The sequence below is a fragment of the Labeo rohita genome, chromosome 6 (genome assembly GCF_022985175.1).
Source record: "Labeo rohita strain BAU-BD-2019 chromosome 6, IGBB_LRoh.1.0, whole genome shotgun sequence".
NCBI lineage: Eukaryota > Metazoa > Chordata > Actinopteri > Cypriniformes > Cyprinidae > Labeo > Labeo rohita.
In genome coordinates, this window is record NC_066874.1 from 20,087,940 (window position 1) to 20,105,876 (window position 17,937).

The window sequence follows — 17,937 nt, forward strand, 5'->3', positions numbered from 1 at the left end:
AATTTCTTTTCTATCTGTTTACCTTCACAGACATAAACTACTGTGTTTTTGTAACTTGTGTCTTTTTAAAATGACATTTTGTGTCTTTGACCGTTTAAGCGCAATAAGACATGAAAGAGAACTTAGTTTAGTATTTTCATGCCATGTGACAGCCGCTTTCTGTGCACGTGCTTCAAATGCGTGTGCTCAGAAAACCGTATATGAGAAGTTTAAACTGATATGGCTTTAAATCACATGATTTCAGCGCAATAGACATGATAATCAAAACCAAACAATGTTTATATTAGTATCTGAGGTAAGAGCTGTAAAGGCACAGCCCTATTCTGGAAAAGGGGGCAAGGAGAGGCATATCATTTGGATTTAAAGAGACCTGCACGAAAATGGCGTGTTTCTGCTTCCACTCAAAATAGGCATTTCAAAATGATATAATAATGATCTGTGGGGTACTTTCAGCTGAAACTTCACAGACACATTCTGGGGACACCTGAGACTTATATTACGTCTTGTAAAAAGGGGGAAAATAGGTTCCCTTTAAATCTGGATTATTATATAATATATGATATCAATAAATTTTAACTTAATTAAATGCATTAAAACACCCATCAGTGCTTTACTAACATTAGATCAAGCATGCTTACATAAATTTGAGTTGATAGCTGTTGTTAAGCTATTAGAGGCACAGAAACAATGCTTAGACACATACCCTGAGGTCTTAATAAAGAAGATTGGCCACTTGAGGAAGTCAGAAGTCCTTCTGTTCATCTGTACTGCTTAAGATCCGAGCACCATGCTCCGGACAGTGCACTTCTTTGTCCAGGGGTCAACTGGCTGTCGCCCGCTTAGAAACAACAGTTCACACGTACCCTGACAATTGAGGATTTGTCTGCTGCAAAGAGGGAGAGAGAATGTGAGCAAGAACGAGATGATGGGAAGAGATAAGAGTGAAGGCCCAGGAGAAAAAACACAGTAACTTTACACCAGCATTTCATTCTGCCTCTCACATCACTCTGGCTTTTATCCTGCTACAAGAGCACATCAGCTCTCACATGCTCTTTGATTATGCCCACCTGAATGTACTTTGTGTCTTTTGTACTGGACTTCACAACACTGAAGAAATATTGCATTTTCTGGTGCAGTTTTGGCCACAGTTTTGCCATCTGAGAGAATTTCGATCATTTCAACGTAGGCCAAATTTGGCAGTTTTTGTTTAGTTTTTTGTAAGAAGTCTTAGCTCCAACCTGATGGAATCAAAGTTTGAAGCTTAAAAAAAAACGCTCTGCAATTTTCTGTGAAATGTGAAAAATCTGTGCAAAAGTCTTGTAGAGCACTCAGCCTTAAGATGCATGCAGTATGACACTACAGTCACATTTTCATTTTGATACAGAATTTAATACGGAATATGTCTACCCGGACTAAGATCACTATGGTGGATGTTATAATTTGATTAATCCTTGTTTAGAAATTTCTGTCCTCCCACTCTTTGGTTTTCTGTTGTTGCTCTTTCGTATTTGTGAAGCGATGCCTTCTCTGCCAAACTGACAAATGGTAGCAATTTAATGTAGAATGCTTTCATTATTATGACTCACTCTTTCATTAAAACCCATTTCTTGTATCTCACTTGAAAGCACATACAAACACTCAAAATATTCACAGTTTAGTATCTTAAAGATGTTCCTCTAAAGTAGCCCCTTGAGAAACAGCTCTTATTTGAGGAGAGCAACTGATCGTCTTCAGGTTACTTGTCACATGTTGACTTTCCATGGCTTAGACTTGGAAAAAATAGAGAGCAGATGTAATGTTTGATGCAAATAGGTCAGCTCTTGAGGGAGATCTTGTACCAAGATAGAGAATGAAGATCTTCATTCACAGATTTTAAATCTAGTACCTGTTTCTAAAGGTTAAAAAGGACATGGACATTGGTTTGCTTTACAAAGCAATAATATACCCTTTTTATTTAAATAAAAAAACACAACTGTTTCAAAAACACTAAATCTGTAGCATTTTTAGCACTATGCTAATGTTTTCTCTTAATCTCATCATCATGCTCACTCATAACAAAGATTTGTTGTGTCTTACTGTCTCTTGTAAAAACAAGAGAAGCTAAACTGAGGGGAGACAGAAAGGATTATTTTGAATGCTCACAGGACTGACAAGTTATGGTTTGGGGGCTCATCAAAATTTTAGACCTTCATCTATATTTCATTGGCGTGGGGTTGTGAAGTGACAAAGTTCTTGGACTTTACCTGGTGTGTCGGTGTATGTGTAAATCCACTCAGTGAAGCTTGGCATTCTAGCTGTATGCTGTGTAGCCAATGATAACCTGAGGATGTGATAGCAAATTGAGGAATAATATTAACATACAGCATTCAGCTTCACCCGACCAAGTGTTTGACTTCCTGACTAAAGGTTGGAATACACTACAAGACTTGAGCACAGAGACTTTGATTTGTAGCCTTACACTATGTTTCCATTCAGTCTGAGGATATGAAATGTATGATATTTTTTGAAGTGATTTTAGAACTCATATTTTCATTTGTCACATGCCATCTAACATCAAGGTGCACATTTCTGCACGAGTTTGTTTTTTGAAATTGACTGGAAGTCTGGTAGTGTGTGATATTAAGTAATTTAGTGTATGACGCCCAGGTTTTCCCTGTAACCATTTACAAAGTGTATGACTAGTGTTATCAAATCAGTTTTTAGTGTAAAACTCTCAAATTTGAACACAGTAAGCACATCTGTCTAGTTCAAAATCCAATTTATGCTGTCTAAACCACATAAAAAAGCTGCTAAATCATATAGAGAAGGACTTTGTAAGCAGGAAAGGGTGTAAATTTTGACAAACTAAAGTTAATAGGTGGTAAAGATATGTGCGAGTAGTTTTTATTAAGATATTAGCCTAATATTTCACCTGCCTGACCGGAAATGATAAGAACAAACACAAATGTTCTGGAAATCCTGGTTCAGTTTGGCCAACTACAAACACCTTTTGTTCCTCAGAGAGTTTTTTGCACTCTTCTCCTTGATTTGTTATAACTTTTGGCAGTCAGTAGTACTCCAAATGTTTTTTCCAGTCTGACCGATTAGTACAGCCCAAAACATGACAATAATTGACCATTTTCAGCAGCAATAAATCAGTAAAATAAGCGAGTTTGCTTTTGGTTCATTGCCATTGTTACATTCAGTGCTGGCTGATTGATGATACGTTAAAACACTCTACTGATGCTAACAAGGAGTTAACCCCATTAACTTAATAGGCCCACTAGTTGAGGTAATTTGCATTAATATAAGAAAAAAAAAGTTCATATAAATCACATTTTTTTACTGCGCAACAGCTTTAACAAACAAACATCAAACAAATAAAATATCTTGTTATAGTTCTCCAGGTATAGCACACACATTTTCAATATATTTTTCTTCTACATGGCATTGGGTGAATACAGGTAAAGTAACCATTTTTCATTATGTGTACAGTTTTTAGGTTAATTCTAAACTATATATTGATATACTTATATTGGACCTTACTTGGATTCAATCCATAGTTTATTAAGTCTGCTAAAACGTATGGTGCCTCACTAGTGTAAAACTGAAAATATTAGCCTATTTTTGCCAAAGGACAAATAACCAGAAGTACGTTTACATACGCAGTTACAACTGAGAAACCGCATGTTTTTGTAAAGTTAATACAATCTTCAAGGTCAAGTATACAATACTCGAATATTTGAAGGATAAATAAACGACACGCATCACCATGGGCACAAAGGTACATTGGATGAAGTCGATCTAAAGTCGCAGTATCTATTTTGACTTTGGTGCGTTCGCATGAAATTCAAAAAGACCAAATATTTCATGTAAACGCATGTACAAGTTGTTGTACAAAAGGAGATTTGTACACAAGGATGATTTGTTCAAATGACTCTTGAAGGATTAGTTCACTTCTAGAACAAAAATTTAGACATACTGTACTCATCCTTTGTCATCCAAGATGTTCATGTCTTTCTTTCTTCAGTCGTAAAGTATTGTTACCCTGGTGAAAAAACCAGCATATGCTGGTAGGTATGTTTTAATGCTGGAATGCTAGTTAGGTAGGTTTTGATGCTGGTTTAAGCTGGTCCTTAGCTGGTTTATGCTGGTCCTTTGCTGGTTCATGCTGGTCCCTGACCAGCAACATGACCAGCAAAAGGACCAGCTTAAACCAGCATCAAAACCTACCTAACCAACATTCCAGCATCAAAACATACCTACCAGCATATGCTGTTTTTTTTTTACCAGGGTAAATACGTTTTTTGAGAAAAAACATGTAATGACTTCTATGGTGCCCTCAAATTTTAACTTTCAAAATGCAGTTTAACGTTAAATGCAGTGTCAAAGGGCTCTAAAAGATCCCAGCCAAAGCAAGAAGGGTTATCTAGCGAAACGATCAGTTATTTATTTATTTTTTAAATTACAATTTATACTTTTTAACCTCAAACGCTTGTCTTGTCTAGCTCTGTGTGAATTCCCCGGCCATGACAGTTAGGGTACGTCTAAAAATTCCTATCTCATTTTCTCCTCCAACTTTAAAATCGTATTACATTGCTGCAGAAGTACCAGCCCATAGTTTACAAAGTGAACATGCAAAGAAGATTAAACACGCTTTACAAAACAAACAAACAGAGATGTAGGATGATTTTGAAGTTGGAGGAGAACATGAGGTCGGAGTTTTTCGACATACCCTAACTGTCATGACCGGAAAAATCCCAGTTCACACTGAGCTAGACAAGACGAGCATATAAGTCTAAAAAGTACATAAATTGTCCTTTTTTGGAAAATAACCGATCGTTTCGCTAGGTAAAACCCTTCCTCGGCTGGGATCGTTTAGAGCCCTCTGAAGCTGTATTTGAACTGCATTTTGGAGGCACCATAAAAGTCCATTACATGGAGAGAAATCCTGAAATGTTTTCCTCAAAAACATAATTTCTTTACAACTGAAGAAGAAAAGACATGAACATCTTGGATGGGGGTGAGTACATTATCTGTAAATTGTTGTTCTAAAACTGAACTAATCCTTTAACACTTGGAATATATCCTATAACAATGTTTGAGACTCAAACACACAAGACTCAACTGTTTAGCCTGTCATGTAATTATATTTAACTATATTCACCACATTTATACATAATTTCCATATTGGAAGCAAGTTTGCCGTTCCTTTTCTCTACCCACACCTTTGGAAGCCTGTCCTGAGGTTCTCTGGCTCTTGCTGTGCCCAGACCCACCCCTGGCTCTTCATCAACTGCACACCTGGATCCCATCTGCCATTATGGGGTTTTATCCAAAGCCAGGCCCAGTCATAACCATTGTCTGTCACTTAAACAGCCCTACCATTTGCAAATCACACGGATCCCTATTGTATCATTGTAATCGTATATATAATATTAATTATGTGTACTGTTGAATATATTGTGCAATTTAAAGGAGGTGAGTGTCAGTCTTGGTTTTTTTCCTGTTTCTTCCTCATGTTCTTAATCATAAGCCTTTGGAATTATATGTAGCATATTATATTGTTATATTTTTCTCTCATGACACTTTGACACACATTGCCTTGGTGTGGATTTATACCTTCACATGGCATTCCAGAGCCAGAGACTGGATGGCCATTCCTGGACTTGTTCCAGATAAGAAACCGGAGAGCAGAACTGATCAAAAACATTCCCAACATCAAACCCCTCAAGGTCAGGAGTTTTTTCTGCCGGTTGAGATTGAGTCTTTATGGGAGTAATCATAAAGTCATGCGCACATCATCTCTCTTCTTTTCCTTTGGCAAACATGCTGGACTTGTTAGTCTTTTTAAAAGATTTGTTTATCCACTGCCAAGGAAAATTGTTTGACGTACCATTGAAATGCGTAGCACTATAATGTAAAACATTCACATGCAGACACACACTTACCTAGCTAGCTAAATGGGCACATTGCATAGACTTGTTGCATTTTCTCTCATTGTTTTTATATACAGCTAATTAAATGTTATATATTATGACCTAATCCTAAAAGAAAACGTTATACATGTTTACAGTTTTAACGTAATTTGGGGACATCCCCAAAAGGAGGTTGTGGGATATTTTGTCAGGTTTAACTAACTTCTGAATACAAATTTGTCTCCAGAAGATGGTTTATACACATACACAACACTATTAAACAAAAACATCTTTTGGCTGATTTGTAAGCCTTTTTAACTTGTGAGGAAATCAAACTAACACTACATTGCCCTCTTCTGGTTACATATGTGACCCTGGACCACAAAACTAGTCATAAGTCGCTGGGGTTTATTTGTAGCAATAGGCAAAAATACATTGTATGGGTCAAAATTATTGATTTTTCTTTTATGGCAAAAATCATTAGAAAATTTAGTAAAGATCTTGTTCCATTAAGATATTTTGTAAAATTCCTACTGTAAATGTATGAAAACTTAATTTTTGATTAGTAATATACATTGTTAACAACATTATTTGAAGAACTTTAAAGGTGATTTTCTCAATATTTTGATTTTTTTTTGCACCCTCAGATCCAGATTTTTAAATAGTTGTATCTTGGCCAAATATTGTCATATCCTAACAAACTATACATCAATGAAAACCTTATTTATTCAGCTTTCATATGATGTATAAATCTCAATTTTGAAAAAATTACCTTACGACTGGTTTTGTGATCCAGGGTCACATATGTGAAATGCTCATCAATAAACCTGATTTAACGTTGAATTGAAGTCTGTTTGTGGCATGTAATAAGAGAGTAGTACTTAATATTGTAGATAAAAACATAAACAGAACCTTTGAAAGATATCTTAACGATGTACACTGACATGAAATCATAGTTGAACAGAATGACACACCAAGCTGTTTCTTTAAGTGGCTTTTTTAATGTCAACACACTGTATGTTCAGACGTACAATAATAAGACTGCAATATTGATGTAAAATTGTGACAAATCATATAAAAATAAACCATTGATCTACACATCAGTTTTTCATGCATAACGTCTGTTCATGAAATGTTGTGACGCACCATGAGATTGTCCAAAAGGCATTTCATAGGTCACGAGCAATCATGTCTTCACAAACACTGTACCCTGCATAAAAGATAAATTCTTGATTGTCTTCAACACAGGAAAAGGGTGTCGTTGAATTAAACAGTTGCATAGCAACAAACCAATATGAGAATGAACTTTACATACAGCTGCTTACTAAAATGATTTAATCTCCGTTTCTGTGAAATTTTAAGAGATTAAACAAGCTACAAACTCAGAGAAAGAATAAAGTTAACAAACGTCAAATAAAAAGCTGAACATTGTAGGCACATACAGTATTAACATGAGACAAATATAAAGAACTTCATTTAATCAGAGTCGCAGAGTGACACTGACCTCTAGAGGAATTTTTAGGCATTACATTCTATAGGTAGTGAGGAGTTTATTGTATATAAAAAAATCTGTGTCAGTTATAGGACAGAATTCACATATGCTTTGCCAAACAGTAATGTGAAAAATTGACATGTTTAGACAAATAAAATGTTATCCTGACAGTTTAAAATATTAATATGCTCTGGGTTAAGGCACATGTAGAATATAACGTTACATAGAAATCAAGTGAATGTTTTCTGCTTGCCCGAATTTCGGTTATAGGCTATTATTCAACGACAAAGAACTATATAAATAATCTGGGCTTTGTCCGAAAGCAACGCTGTATACGGAGGTAGAAAGGCAAAAAAGGCACATCTGAATCTAATGATTGTGTCTTCATCTGCTCATGATATCCCGCTAGTCTTTGCGTGCGATTCGAAGACAGTTAAGCTAAAAGGAAAAAAATACATCTGAAAGCTAGCAGTCAGTTTGTGTATAAATGTAGGTTTCTGCCCAATTTTGTCAGCTTTTGACTTAAAGGGATAGTTCACCCAAAAATGAATATTTCGTCATAATTAACTCCCCCTCAAGATGTTCCAAACTTGGATGAATTTTCTGCCTAACACAAAATGAGTAAGTGCATGTCAAAACCCCTGGTGAAAAAAAACAGCATATGCTGGTTAGGTAGGTTTTGATGCTGGTTTAAGCTGGTCCTTTGCTGGTTTATGCTGGTCATGTTGCTGGTCAAAGACCAGAATGAACCAGCAAAGGACCAGCAAAAACCAGCAAAGGACCAGCTTAAACCAGCATCAAAACCTACCTACCAGCATATGCTGTTTTTTTTCACCAGGGACGTTCATTTCTGGGTGAACCATCCCTTTAACTCCTAGCAAGAAATAAATATTATGGTATTTAAATATTTGTTTGCTATTTTGCTGCAGCTCAATTAGACAGTTATGACACCACAGAAGCCTGTCCGAAATCAGTTTTAGGATGTAGCTTAGAAACGCAAAATGTTGCCTGAGAAGTCACTGGTTTGTTGGTTTACAACACAGCACTGGTGTACTTCGTGTGTTGAAATATTAAGAATAACACCACATTAACAGAAGAATGTTGCACAACACATTCCCTCACATGTACAAATGCCTGAATTGATGATAAAACGCAGGCAGGCATATGGTGGCCATAATTAAAGCAATATTTTTTTCCTCATATTAAGATATCAGTGATATATATTTGCAAAACTATTCCCTTAAAGTCCATGTAAAGGCAATTCAGAGAATTGTTTCTAAACACATTATACATGTTAGAAATGTATTGTTGAAAACACGTTATAAATACTATGTAGGACTGAACTGTGGAGTTAGACTGTTAAACAGTTTTTGTGTTCAGGATTTTTGGTCGGGGCTGAAATCATGGCTCCATGACACACTGGAGCCACTGAGCATCTATAATAACTAGAGTGCATTCCCTGATAGCACAAATACATCACGGAGACGTCTATTTGACATCTGCATTTACATCAGGAAGTCATTTTTTAGAGTGTTTGCTCATCTGTAATACGTCTATAGGACACTTACTATCAGATGTCAAATTGACGTTTATTAGATGTCTTTATGATTTAGAATGTATGAACTGACATCTTACAGACATCTGTCAGATGTTTGTACACAGCAGATGCTTTCCAGATCAAGCAATCTTTAACAGACATCTTGCAGATGTACATGTGCTACCTGGGTTTGCATCAGTTGTTCAATCAGTTGGTCAATCGCGAGTTACCGTCTTTACCGTTGGTTACTACAGCCTACAGTTTGCTAACTAGCTATGCCTTTGTGACATAAATGCATATTACTTGGTTGTGGTAATGTACAAAATATCTTGGCCATCCATTCAGATTGTAGCGGTATTTGACAGTTGAGTAAGGCAGCAGCTTTCCTGTGAGTGGGCGTGGTTTCAGCATAGACAGAGGACACGCCCCCACTGCTTATTTTTTTCAAGATTTTGATAACTTATTTTATTTACTTGCTGTTTTATTTTATCTTGCCCAAAATATCCAGGTTTTGGCTTTGTTTTCCTGTTTTCATACATGATCGATACATAATACATGATACATGATCGAAAACCTGGTTGTTTTAGACAACATAAAAATCCTGGCCAGAACGTGTCTCCGGAAAATGGCACGTATGGTCACATACTTTAATTTGGGAACGTTTACTATAGGGTTGGATTTCAATGCAATAATAATGCTATTTAAGTCCAAAATGCAATGACGGGACAGAGACTAAGGGTGTGATCACACTTTTCATGTTTCGATTGAAATATGAACTCGACACGGACCAAATACTTTTAAAACGTAATGACAAGATGTGATGCTATGCAATGATATCATGAAGGGAACACATGGTATATCCAAAACAAAATGAGCAGAGAGCAAATGTGGAGCAACTAAGAGTTAAAGTGCCTTTTATGAGCTCTTTGTGAGTTCGCAGGTGTTGAAAATAAAATCATATACACACAACGAGCATGTTTAGTCAAGCAGATGGCATATACGTCACTCAACCCAACCAATCAGGTTGTGAATGTATCACTATGCCTTTAGGTTCGGTATCTTTAGGTGCGCTGTCAAAAATGCCAGTGTGAACGCTAAATGGACCAGGACCAAATTAATAATATTCCTTTTTGGTCTGGACCAAATGAACTGAACTACAAGTGTGAACACACCCTAATAGATTTGGAAGCCTACCAGGAAGTCGTCGAAAAGTAAAAAAGCAGACAAAACTGATGATAAACCCACAGCTCTGTCGAAAGGGCTTGATTTCAAAGTTCTGGTTGAAAAAAGGCCACATTTAGTCATACAAAGTCGAAAAAGTGGCATGAACTTCACAGAGAATATGTGAATATACAAGTTTCCTTTAAGACATGTTTATAAAACAACATTAAAATATAAACTTTCGCATTTTGTTCAGGCTATTTCATATTTACAAGAAAGAAAAAAACATTAAAATATTAATAATTCAATAAATCAATATACAAGACAAAAACGTATTCACAAATCGGCAGTAATGATGGATTCACTGTAGATCAGTCTGTTAGTGTCAGCCAGAAGCGCCGCCTGACTTGGGTCTAATTGCATGGCCTTCTGTGCCATATGTCCAAAAACTGGCATTGTGCCGCCCGATACGGTCATGGGCGTCAGAGTGACACAATGAGAAAGCAAAGGTGTATTGGCATCATGATTGGAGCCTGTGGAGGGGACGCTTGTCACGTGACCCGTGCTAGTTGAGCCGCTGGCGCTGCTGGGCGACCGGCTCTTTGGCGGAGGGCAGTGCTGCACCACTTGTGGAGGGCCCTGAGCCGGAGCGAAATGGGCAGCGGGGAAGGCAGCATAGCCTGTTGGGATAGGGTATCCATTTACAGGTATAAAACGCTGGTTTTGAGGCATCGGCGCTGCCATGAAGCCTGCGATTTGTCCTGGTGGGATGCTCTGCGGAGCTCCATAGATGTAACCGGCGTAGCGCGGGCTGCTGAGGTTGCTGACAGGGCTGGCGCTCAGAGAGGTAGTCTGGGTGGTGGCATTGCCTCCAGATGGTGTGCTGGAGCTTGCGTGAGAGGACAGACCCTCCCAGGCACGTAGTCGGGTATGGATGTCTTTAAATCTCGGCCGTCGAGCGGGACCCTCCTGCCAGCACTCGGTCATCAGTGCATACATGCGAGGAGGGCAATCCTCTGGGCAGGGCAGGAGCTGCCTCTTCCGCACCATCTCCATCACTTCCTGGTTGCTGAAACCATAATAGGGTTGCAGACCAAAACTAAAGATCTCCCACAGAACCACACCAAACGCCCAAATGTCAGAGTCTGTCGTGTACTTTCCATATATCATGGCTTCTGGTGGCATCCAGCGAATAGGAACGAGCGTTTTGGGCTGGACTCTGTAATAATCCGAGGCGTAGATTTCTCTCGACAAGCCAAGATCGGAGATCTTGATGTGAAGTTGCTCACCAACCAGGATGTTTCTTGCCGCAAGGTCTTTGTGGACATAAAAATGGCTTGCGAGGTACTCCATCCCGGCTGCGACTTGAATGGCCAGGTGGAGGAAGTCTCCATGGTCGAGGCTGGACTTGACGGTACCGTCTTCGTCGCTACTGCAGCCCACGTCTGAGTGGGGTGAGCGCATGATGAGGAACTCGTGGAGGTCCCCTTGGGCTAGGAACTCGAAAAGCATGCAGACAGGCTGCTCCTGGGTCACGACACCCAGGAGACAAACCACATTGGGATGATGAAGTTCTGCCAGGACAGATGCTTCCTGCTGGAAATCGCCCCACTGTTGTGCACTTGAGATGTCCTTCATTGTTTTTATGGCCACTAGCTGGGCTTGCTCCATCCCTGGCAGGTAGAGGTGGCCTTTGTAGATTTTACCAAAGTTGCTCTCGCCCAACTCCTCCATGAAGCGCACTGCAGACAGAGGAAGCTCTTTGGCTTTGCTCTACAGAAGAGAAAGAAATAGAAGAGTAGGAGTACAAAGAATTTGTGAGTCATACTTGATACTTTTTTGTTACTTTAAATCCATAAAGAAACTGTTGTCAACTGTTATAGCTTTGTTTTGAAGCTTTTACTCTGTTGCTGAAAAACAAGACATGCTACAACCTCAACGACTGACCACAGAAATGCATAAAACCTCTGTTTACTCTCAAAATATTCACACTGTCATGTACATTTATGTACTTTGCAGAAGCTGTCTAACCACTTACATAACAATCACGATGACCCTATATTGTTTTAGCCCCTATATGCATGTTATAGATGTAAGATGTAAGACTCTGGCTCATGAAACAGGAAATAAAAAGTTTGACAAAAGGTCACAGCTACATTCGACCCAGAAATGAATAGCATCAAATAAAAGATAGAGTCTCTTTCTTTGAACAAAGCAGATGTTTTGTGTTAGCGTCAACTCTGCCTGAAGCTAAACATGTCTCATCCCTGTTTTGGATATTACTTGAGTGAATGGTGACCTTTGTATGACCTTAGTCTGAACTTTGGACTGCAGCTGGGACTGAGAGAAGTCTCAGTGTGTTACAGATACAAACAGCACTTCAGAGTGTCTGATTAGTACTGGAACTAAATGGAACTACTATCATCTCATCAAAATATTTGTTTGTAAAAATGTCTCTCTAACCATCAACCGAAACGAAAAGACAAGGAAAAACTATTTTCAAGCGAAAATCTCATTTGAATCTGCTTTGAATGATCTAAATGGAATGATAACAATATGATTATATTTAGATTCCTCTCCAGGCCTGAAAGAGATTGCCTCCATATGCTCATCCTGTCATTTTGCCTCCTGTTTGTGCAGCGCCCTTAACCCAGGAATGCACACTAATTCAAACATTATGAGAATGCCCCACTTACTCCAACGGACAAAAAGCATAGGAATAAAAATCAAAATAGACACAACCAATAATAGCAATGTTTATGTATATGTTGTTTTAGCACCCGATTCACTAAAGCAAGCCAATTAGACGTGACTTCAACATTTATTTCAGTGCATTTAACCACATCTACCCGTGGGTAGTAAGAGAATAAGAATAAGCAGGTTGTGGTGTAGATCCCCCTTCATAAATGATCTGTTAGTGGTAATATCTCACCTTTGGTTTGTATGCTGTGAGCATGGACATCTCCACGTTCTGGCCGCGTACCGGTTTGGGCTGCCGTGGGGCTGGTGGACGTGAGGCTTTCTGGTTGTTTCGGCACACACAGATGAAGAAGAACAACAGGGCAATGGCCAGGGGTATAGCAACGCTCGGTACCAGGATGTACAGGATCCCCATACTGCTGCTGCTGCCGTGCTTGGGTAAATCTGAGGACAATCAATATATAAATATATAAACTAAAACCATACGATAATTCTGTTATAACAACATTTGCTGTCAAGATAAGGCAGTGCTCATTACAAATGTGTTTTGGAGTAAAATCTTTCACAGATTATCCATGTTTGTCTATGTTCTGAATCTAATACTAGAATACTGCATACTGAAAAAATACTGTACACTACATACTAATTTTTAACATATCAAACATGTGAAACACTCTATTTAATCACGGACTGACCATATTACATGCATGTTTGATCAGAGAGTGGCGTCCAGTTATCAATATAAAAAATATTTAGCATTTTTAACCAAATGTTGTGTAAAATTATTTTAACTTTTTTGCAGTCCAATGAAACAATCAATTATAAAAAGCAAAAATAAAATGCTGACATTACTTTAAGTAATATGTATTGTGTGTGTATATATATATATATATACATACACTACCGTTCAAAAGTTTGGGGTCAGTAAGACTTGTAATAGTCTTTAAAGAAGTCTCTTATGCTCATCAAGGCTGCATTTATTTGATTAAAAATATAGAAAAAAAACAGTAATATTGCAAAATGTTTTTACAATATAAAATAATGTTTTTTTATTTTAACATACTTTAAAATAGAATTTATTCCTGTGATGAAAAGCTGAATTTTTATCAGCTGTTACTCCAGTCTTAAGTGTCACATGATCCTTCAGAAATCATTCTAATATGCGGATTTATTATTAGAATGATCAATGTTGGATAATATCAACAGTTGTGCTGCCAAATATTTTTTGGAACCTGTGATTTTTTTTTTTTTCAGGATTCTTTCATGAATAACAAGTTTAAAAAGTACAGTGTTTATTCAAAATATAAATATTTTATAACAATGTAAATTATTTATTATTAACTTTTAATAAACTTTTAGTTATTAACTTAATACATCCTTGGTGAATAAAAGTATTAATTTCTTAAAAAAAAAAAAAAAAAGAAAGAAACAATAAAAATGTACTGACCCCAAACTTTTGAACGGTAGTGTATATATATATATATATATATATATATATATATATATATATATATATTTAAAATTAAAATAAAGCTGAAATAAAATGTATTGTATATTACTAAAAAAAAAAAAGTTTACATTACATATTAAATAATTACATATGTTGCCCTTGCTACTAACAGTAATAAAAACTGAAATAAAACTTAATTGAAGCTATATATATATACTAGGAGTCTACTAGGAAAATTATTGGCACCGATATTAAGCATTTTTATGATTATCGGTACCATATCAGTCATTTTCAAATCCTTGTTATTCTTAAATTTGACAATAATTTTAATTTTTACACAAGACATACATATTGGTTCAAAATATCGGTTATCGATCTATTTGATCTGTAATAATCGGTATCAGCTATGAAAACACATACTAATTTTTAAAATTGCATCTAAAACATTCTATTTTATCATGCATTGTCCTTATTACATGCATGTTTGATCAGCGAGAGATGCCAAGTTATCAACTTCAATTTGTGTTTTTTTTAAAATGTTTTTACAGTCCTATGAAATAAAAATATAAAAAATAAAAAAGTAAAACTGTAGCTTATATTACTTTAAGCCATATTTATTGTTCTCATCACACTTGAAATGGGAGGTCAAGTACTGTAAAACTAAAACTATTATATATATATATATATATATATATATATATATATATATTATTTTTACAATTAAAATAAAGCTGAAATAAAATTTATATTATTAGAAAACTTAAAAACTTTACATTTAAATTAAAATTCGAATGTAATAACTGTAATAAAAACTAAAATTAAAAATTAAAGCTATTCATAAATACTAGGGGATGACTAATTATCGGCCTGGCCAAATATCAGCACCGATATTAAGCATTTTATGGTTATCGGTATCGGTCATTTTCACTGATTTGCTGATAAAATAATTCAAAAGCATTTAAAGAAAGTTTTTTGTCAGAGCCCTTGTTATTCTTAATTTTAACATTAATTTTCATTTTTACACCAGGTTATCGGCCAGCATTGGGCCCTGAAACACACGTATCGGTCGACCCCTAATAAATACAGTATAAAATGAAAACAATATCAAAATTTTTCATAAATACTATAATAATACAGGCCTATAAACAATCCTTATAGTACATTGCATTGTGCAATAGTTCATTCTGGCAAATTCGGTAGATCTTACCGGGACTCATACTGCATACTGCATATTATGGAAATAGTATTAATGTAGTATGCTATTCTGAACACAGCCATATGTCCATATAAGCAGTGCAACTCACCACATGGAGGAATGTCGCAGAGCTCCATGCGCACACTCTCATCTAGGGTGAAGCACCAGGGAGCGTCGTGCTTGTTGCCAGGGTTGCGACAGTAGGAATGTCCCCCGTTGAGCTCCGGGTAACGCATGGCCAGGAAGGTGTGGCTGTGGGGGTACTGTGAGTTCCACGGCTGACACTGACGACCAGATTTAGTTACGCTGACTGTCCCGCGATAGTCCGAACCACTGTTGTTATAACATTTATGGCCTAAAATAGAACAGAATTAATTTAGTTTTTCAATAAAACAACATTTTGATCTTTTTACTTAATAATTACACAAAATACATACTTTTATTTATGGTCTCAGCTATTGGGATGCCTATTCTCATGCAGTTGGCAGCCTCGGGGCTGTCCGAAGCGGCCAAGTCTTCACAGTTGGGCAGTTTGAGGCGCTTGAGGATGAGAGGGTTGGAGCGAGCGATGATGTACTCTGTCTTACACAGATCATTCTCTAGAATCTCACACTCGTCCTTGCACAAGTCCCGCGGTTTGTCCATGCCAGAGCTGCGGTCACATGTGGGGAAGGCAAAGTGGCACAGGGAAGGGATGGCAAACTGGGAGCAGCGATCTGACAGGTGATTAGAGGTGCCAATCATGGTGAACGCAGCTGAAAAAAACAAAAACAAGACTTTACAAAGGGGTTTCCTTCAGAATTTAAAACAAGAATAAGCTATTGTGGATTTCAACAAGCTACATAAATGTCTAGTGAAATTATATCTTATGTACAAACAACAAAGGAGCAAAGTTCTGGTGAATTGTTGTGGTTTCGCAAGAAGCTATGTGATTCAAAAACAAATTGACTGCTCACTCTTGAGAGGAAACCACAGTGAATGCCTATGTGATCTAAAATGGCTACAACTGGAAAATTTCTCATAGAAAACAAAAAACAATTCAAATTTAAAACTGAAGAAAGGCTCAGTTCAGTCCATGTGTGTATGATACCAAGATATAGCCTTGAAAAAACCTTAAACTCTCTCAGACTACATAACTTCTCTCTTGAAAAAAGGAAGGTAGGCGGTACTACAGTATAGTGATGGTATCATTTTGTAATATGGCAGATACATAAGATGGTCCTGAAGAATTACTATATTCACATAGCTTGGTATCTACTTGTTAAAGGATAAGTTCACTCCCAGAACAAAAAATTGCAGATCATTTACTCACACCCTTGTCATGAACATCTTGGATGACGAGGGGGTGAGTAAATTATCTGTACATTTTTGTTCTGGAAGTGGTCATGATTTATGATGATCGTAAATGTCCAAAAAACACAGCCTAGCTTGCAAAAGCTATCTTATCTAAGGCTTCAGACTGATTTTATCAGCTGCGTTTCGGTTGAAGCCTGTACAGTATAATTGTTTTGAAATGTCTTTTGTAAGTACTGAGAAGTAAATGTTTTTGTAAAGCGCCACCTGTGATTTGTGTCTCAATCTCGCCCTGCATCTGCAGCGAGTCCACAAAGATACTCCTGTTTCCTATGAAGCGGGCACACGCAATCCCTCTGTACGGCTGGCAGAAGCCTTCCTCGTCAAAATCCTCTCTAAAAACAAAACAAACATGAAATGTGCATGTTAATCATGGTAAATCAGTTTAGCAGGCCTTAAAAAACATATACAGCCCACATTGCCTTATATCAAAGCATTGTAGTTTCTTTTTTGTGGAATTTATGTAATGTTCTAATTTCAACTTCAACACTAGAGGGCGGTAAGTGCTACTGTATTACACAAAAGCACACTAACCTGGTGTATTTAATCAGCCTATACAATACAAATCAAACATATGAAAAATACATTCAAATAGTATATAATACAGACCTGGATATATCATTTGAAGCATTCAACATATCATAAGTAACAAAAAAGACGTTTTGTTCTGTGTCTGCATGTCATACCCTGTAATTTAAACCATATGAACGAGTGGTTCTCGCAAAAGCGTATGTCATCCATACACTATAAGAAGAAAGCAAAGACTGAGTCACTGCTAGACTGGGCAGTGATTTGCAGTGCGGTAAACCAAAACAATCTGAATTAATAACATGTAAAAAGATAAATTGAGAGAAAACAATGATCAGGTTATGAACAGTTCAAATAAACAGACAAAATCGGAATCATTTAAAATGGTTGGTGTTAATGAAAAGCAGGCCTGTGAAAGGTCAGAGGTTGAAAGTCAAAGCAGTGTCTGAGGTGCAAACGTCAATCCAGACATTAGCACTCAGTATGGATATGTTTGGAAAGGAATACTAACTTATTTACTGAGTAGTCTGCATTATGTACTGTATACCATAATTTTACAACTCTACGAGAATACTTTTTGTGCACAGAAAGCAAAAATAAAAGAACGAAATTGTCATAGAGACA

General features: G+C 36.9%; 1 protein-coding gene across 1 annotated transcript in view; it reads right to left on the minus strand.

The window, feature by feature from the left end:
* Positions 1-8,154: 8,154 nt before the first annotated feature.
* ror1 (receptor tyrosine kinase-like orphan receptor 1) overlaps positions 8,155-17,937 on the minus strand; it is a 140,246-nt gene continuing 130,463 nt past the window's right edge. Inside the window, exons 5-9 of the mRNA XM_051111560.1 lie at positions 16,993-17,120; positions 15,870-16,187; positions 15,542-15,787; positions 13,020-13,231; positions 8,155-11,860 (exon numbers count right to left, since the gene is read on the minus strand). Coding sequence (XP_050967517.1) covers positions 10,424-11,860; positions 13,020-13,231; positions 15,542-15,787; positions 15,870-16,187; positions 16,993-17,120 — 2,341 coding nt within the window. The 3' untranslated portion in view covers positions 8,155-10,423. The remainder of the gene's footprint in view (positions 11,861-13,019; positions 13,232-15,541; positions 15,788-15,869; positions 16,188-16,992; positions 17,121-17,937) is intronic.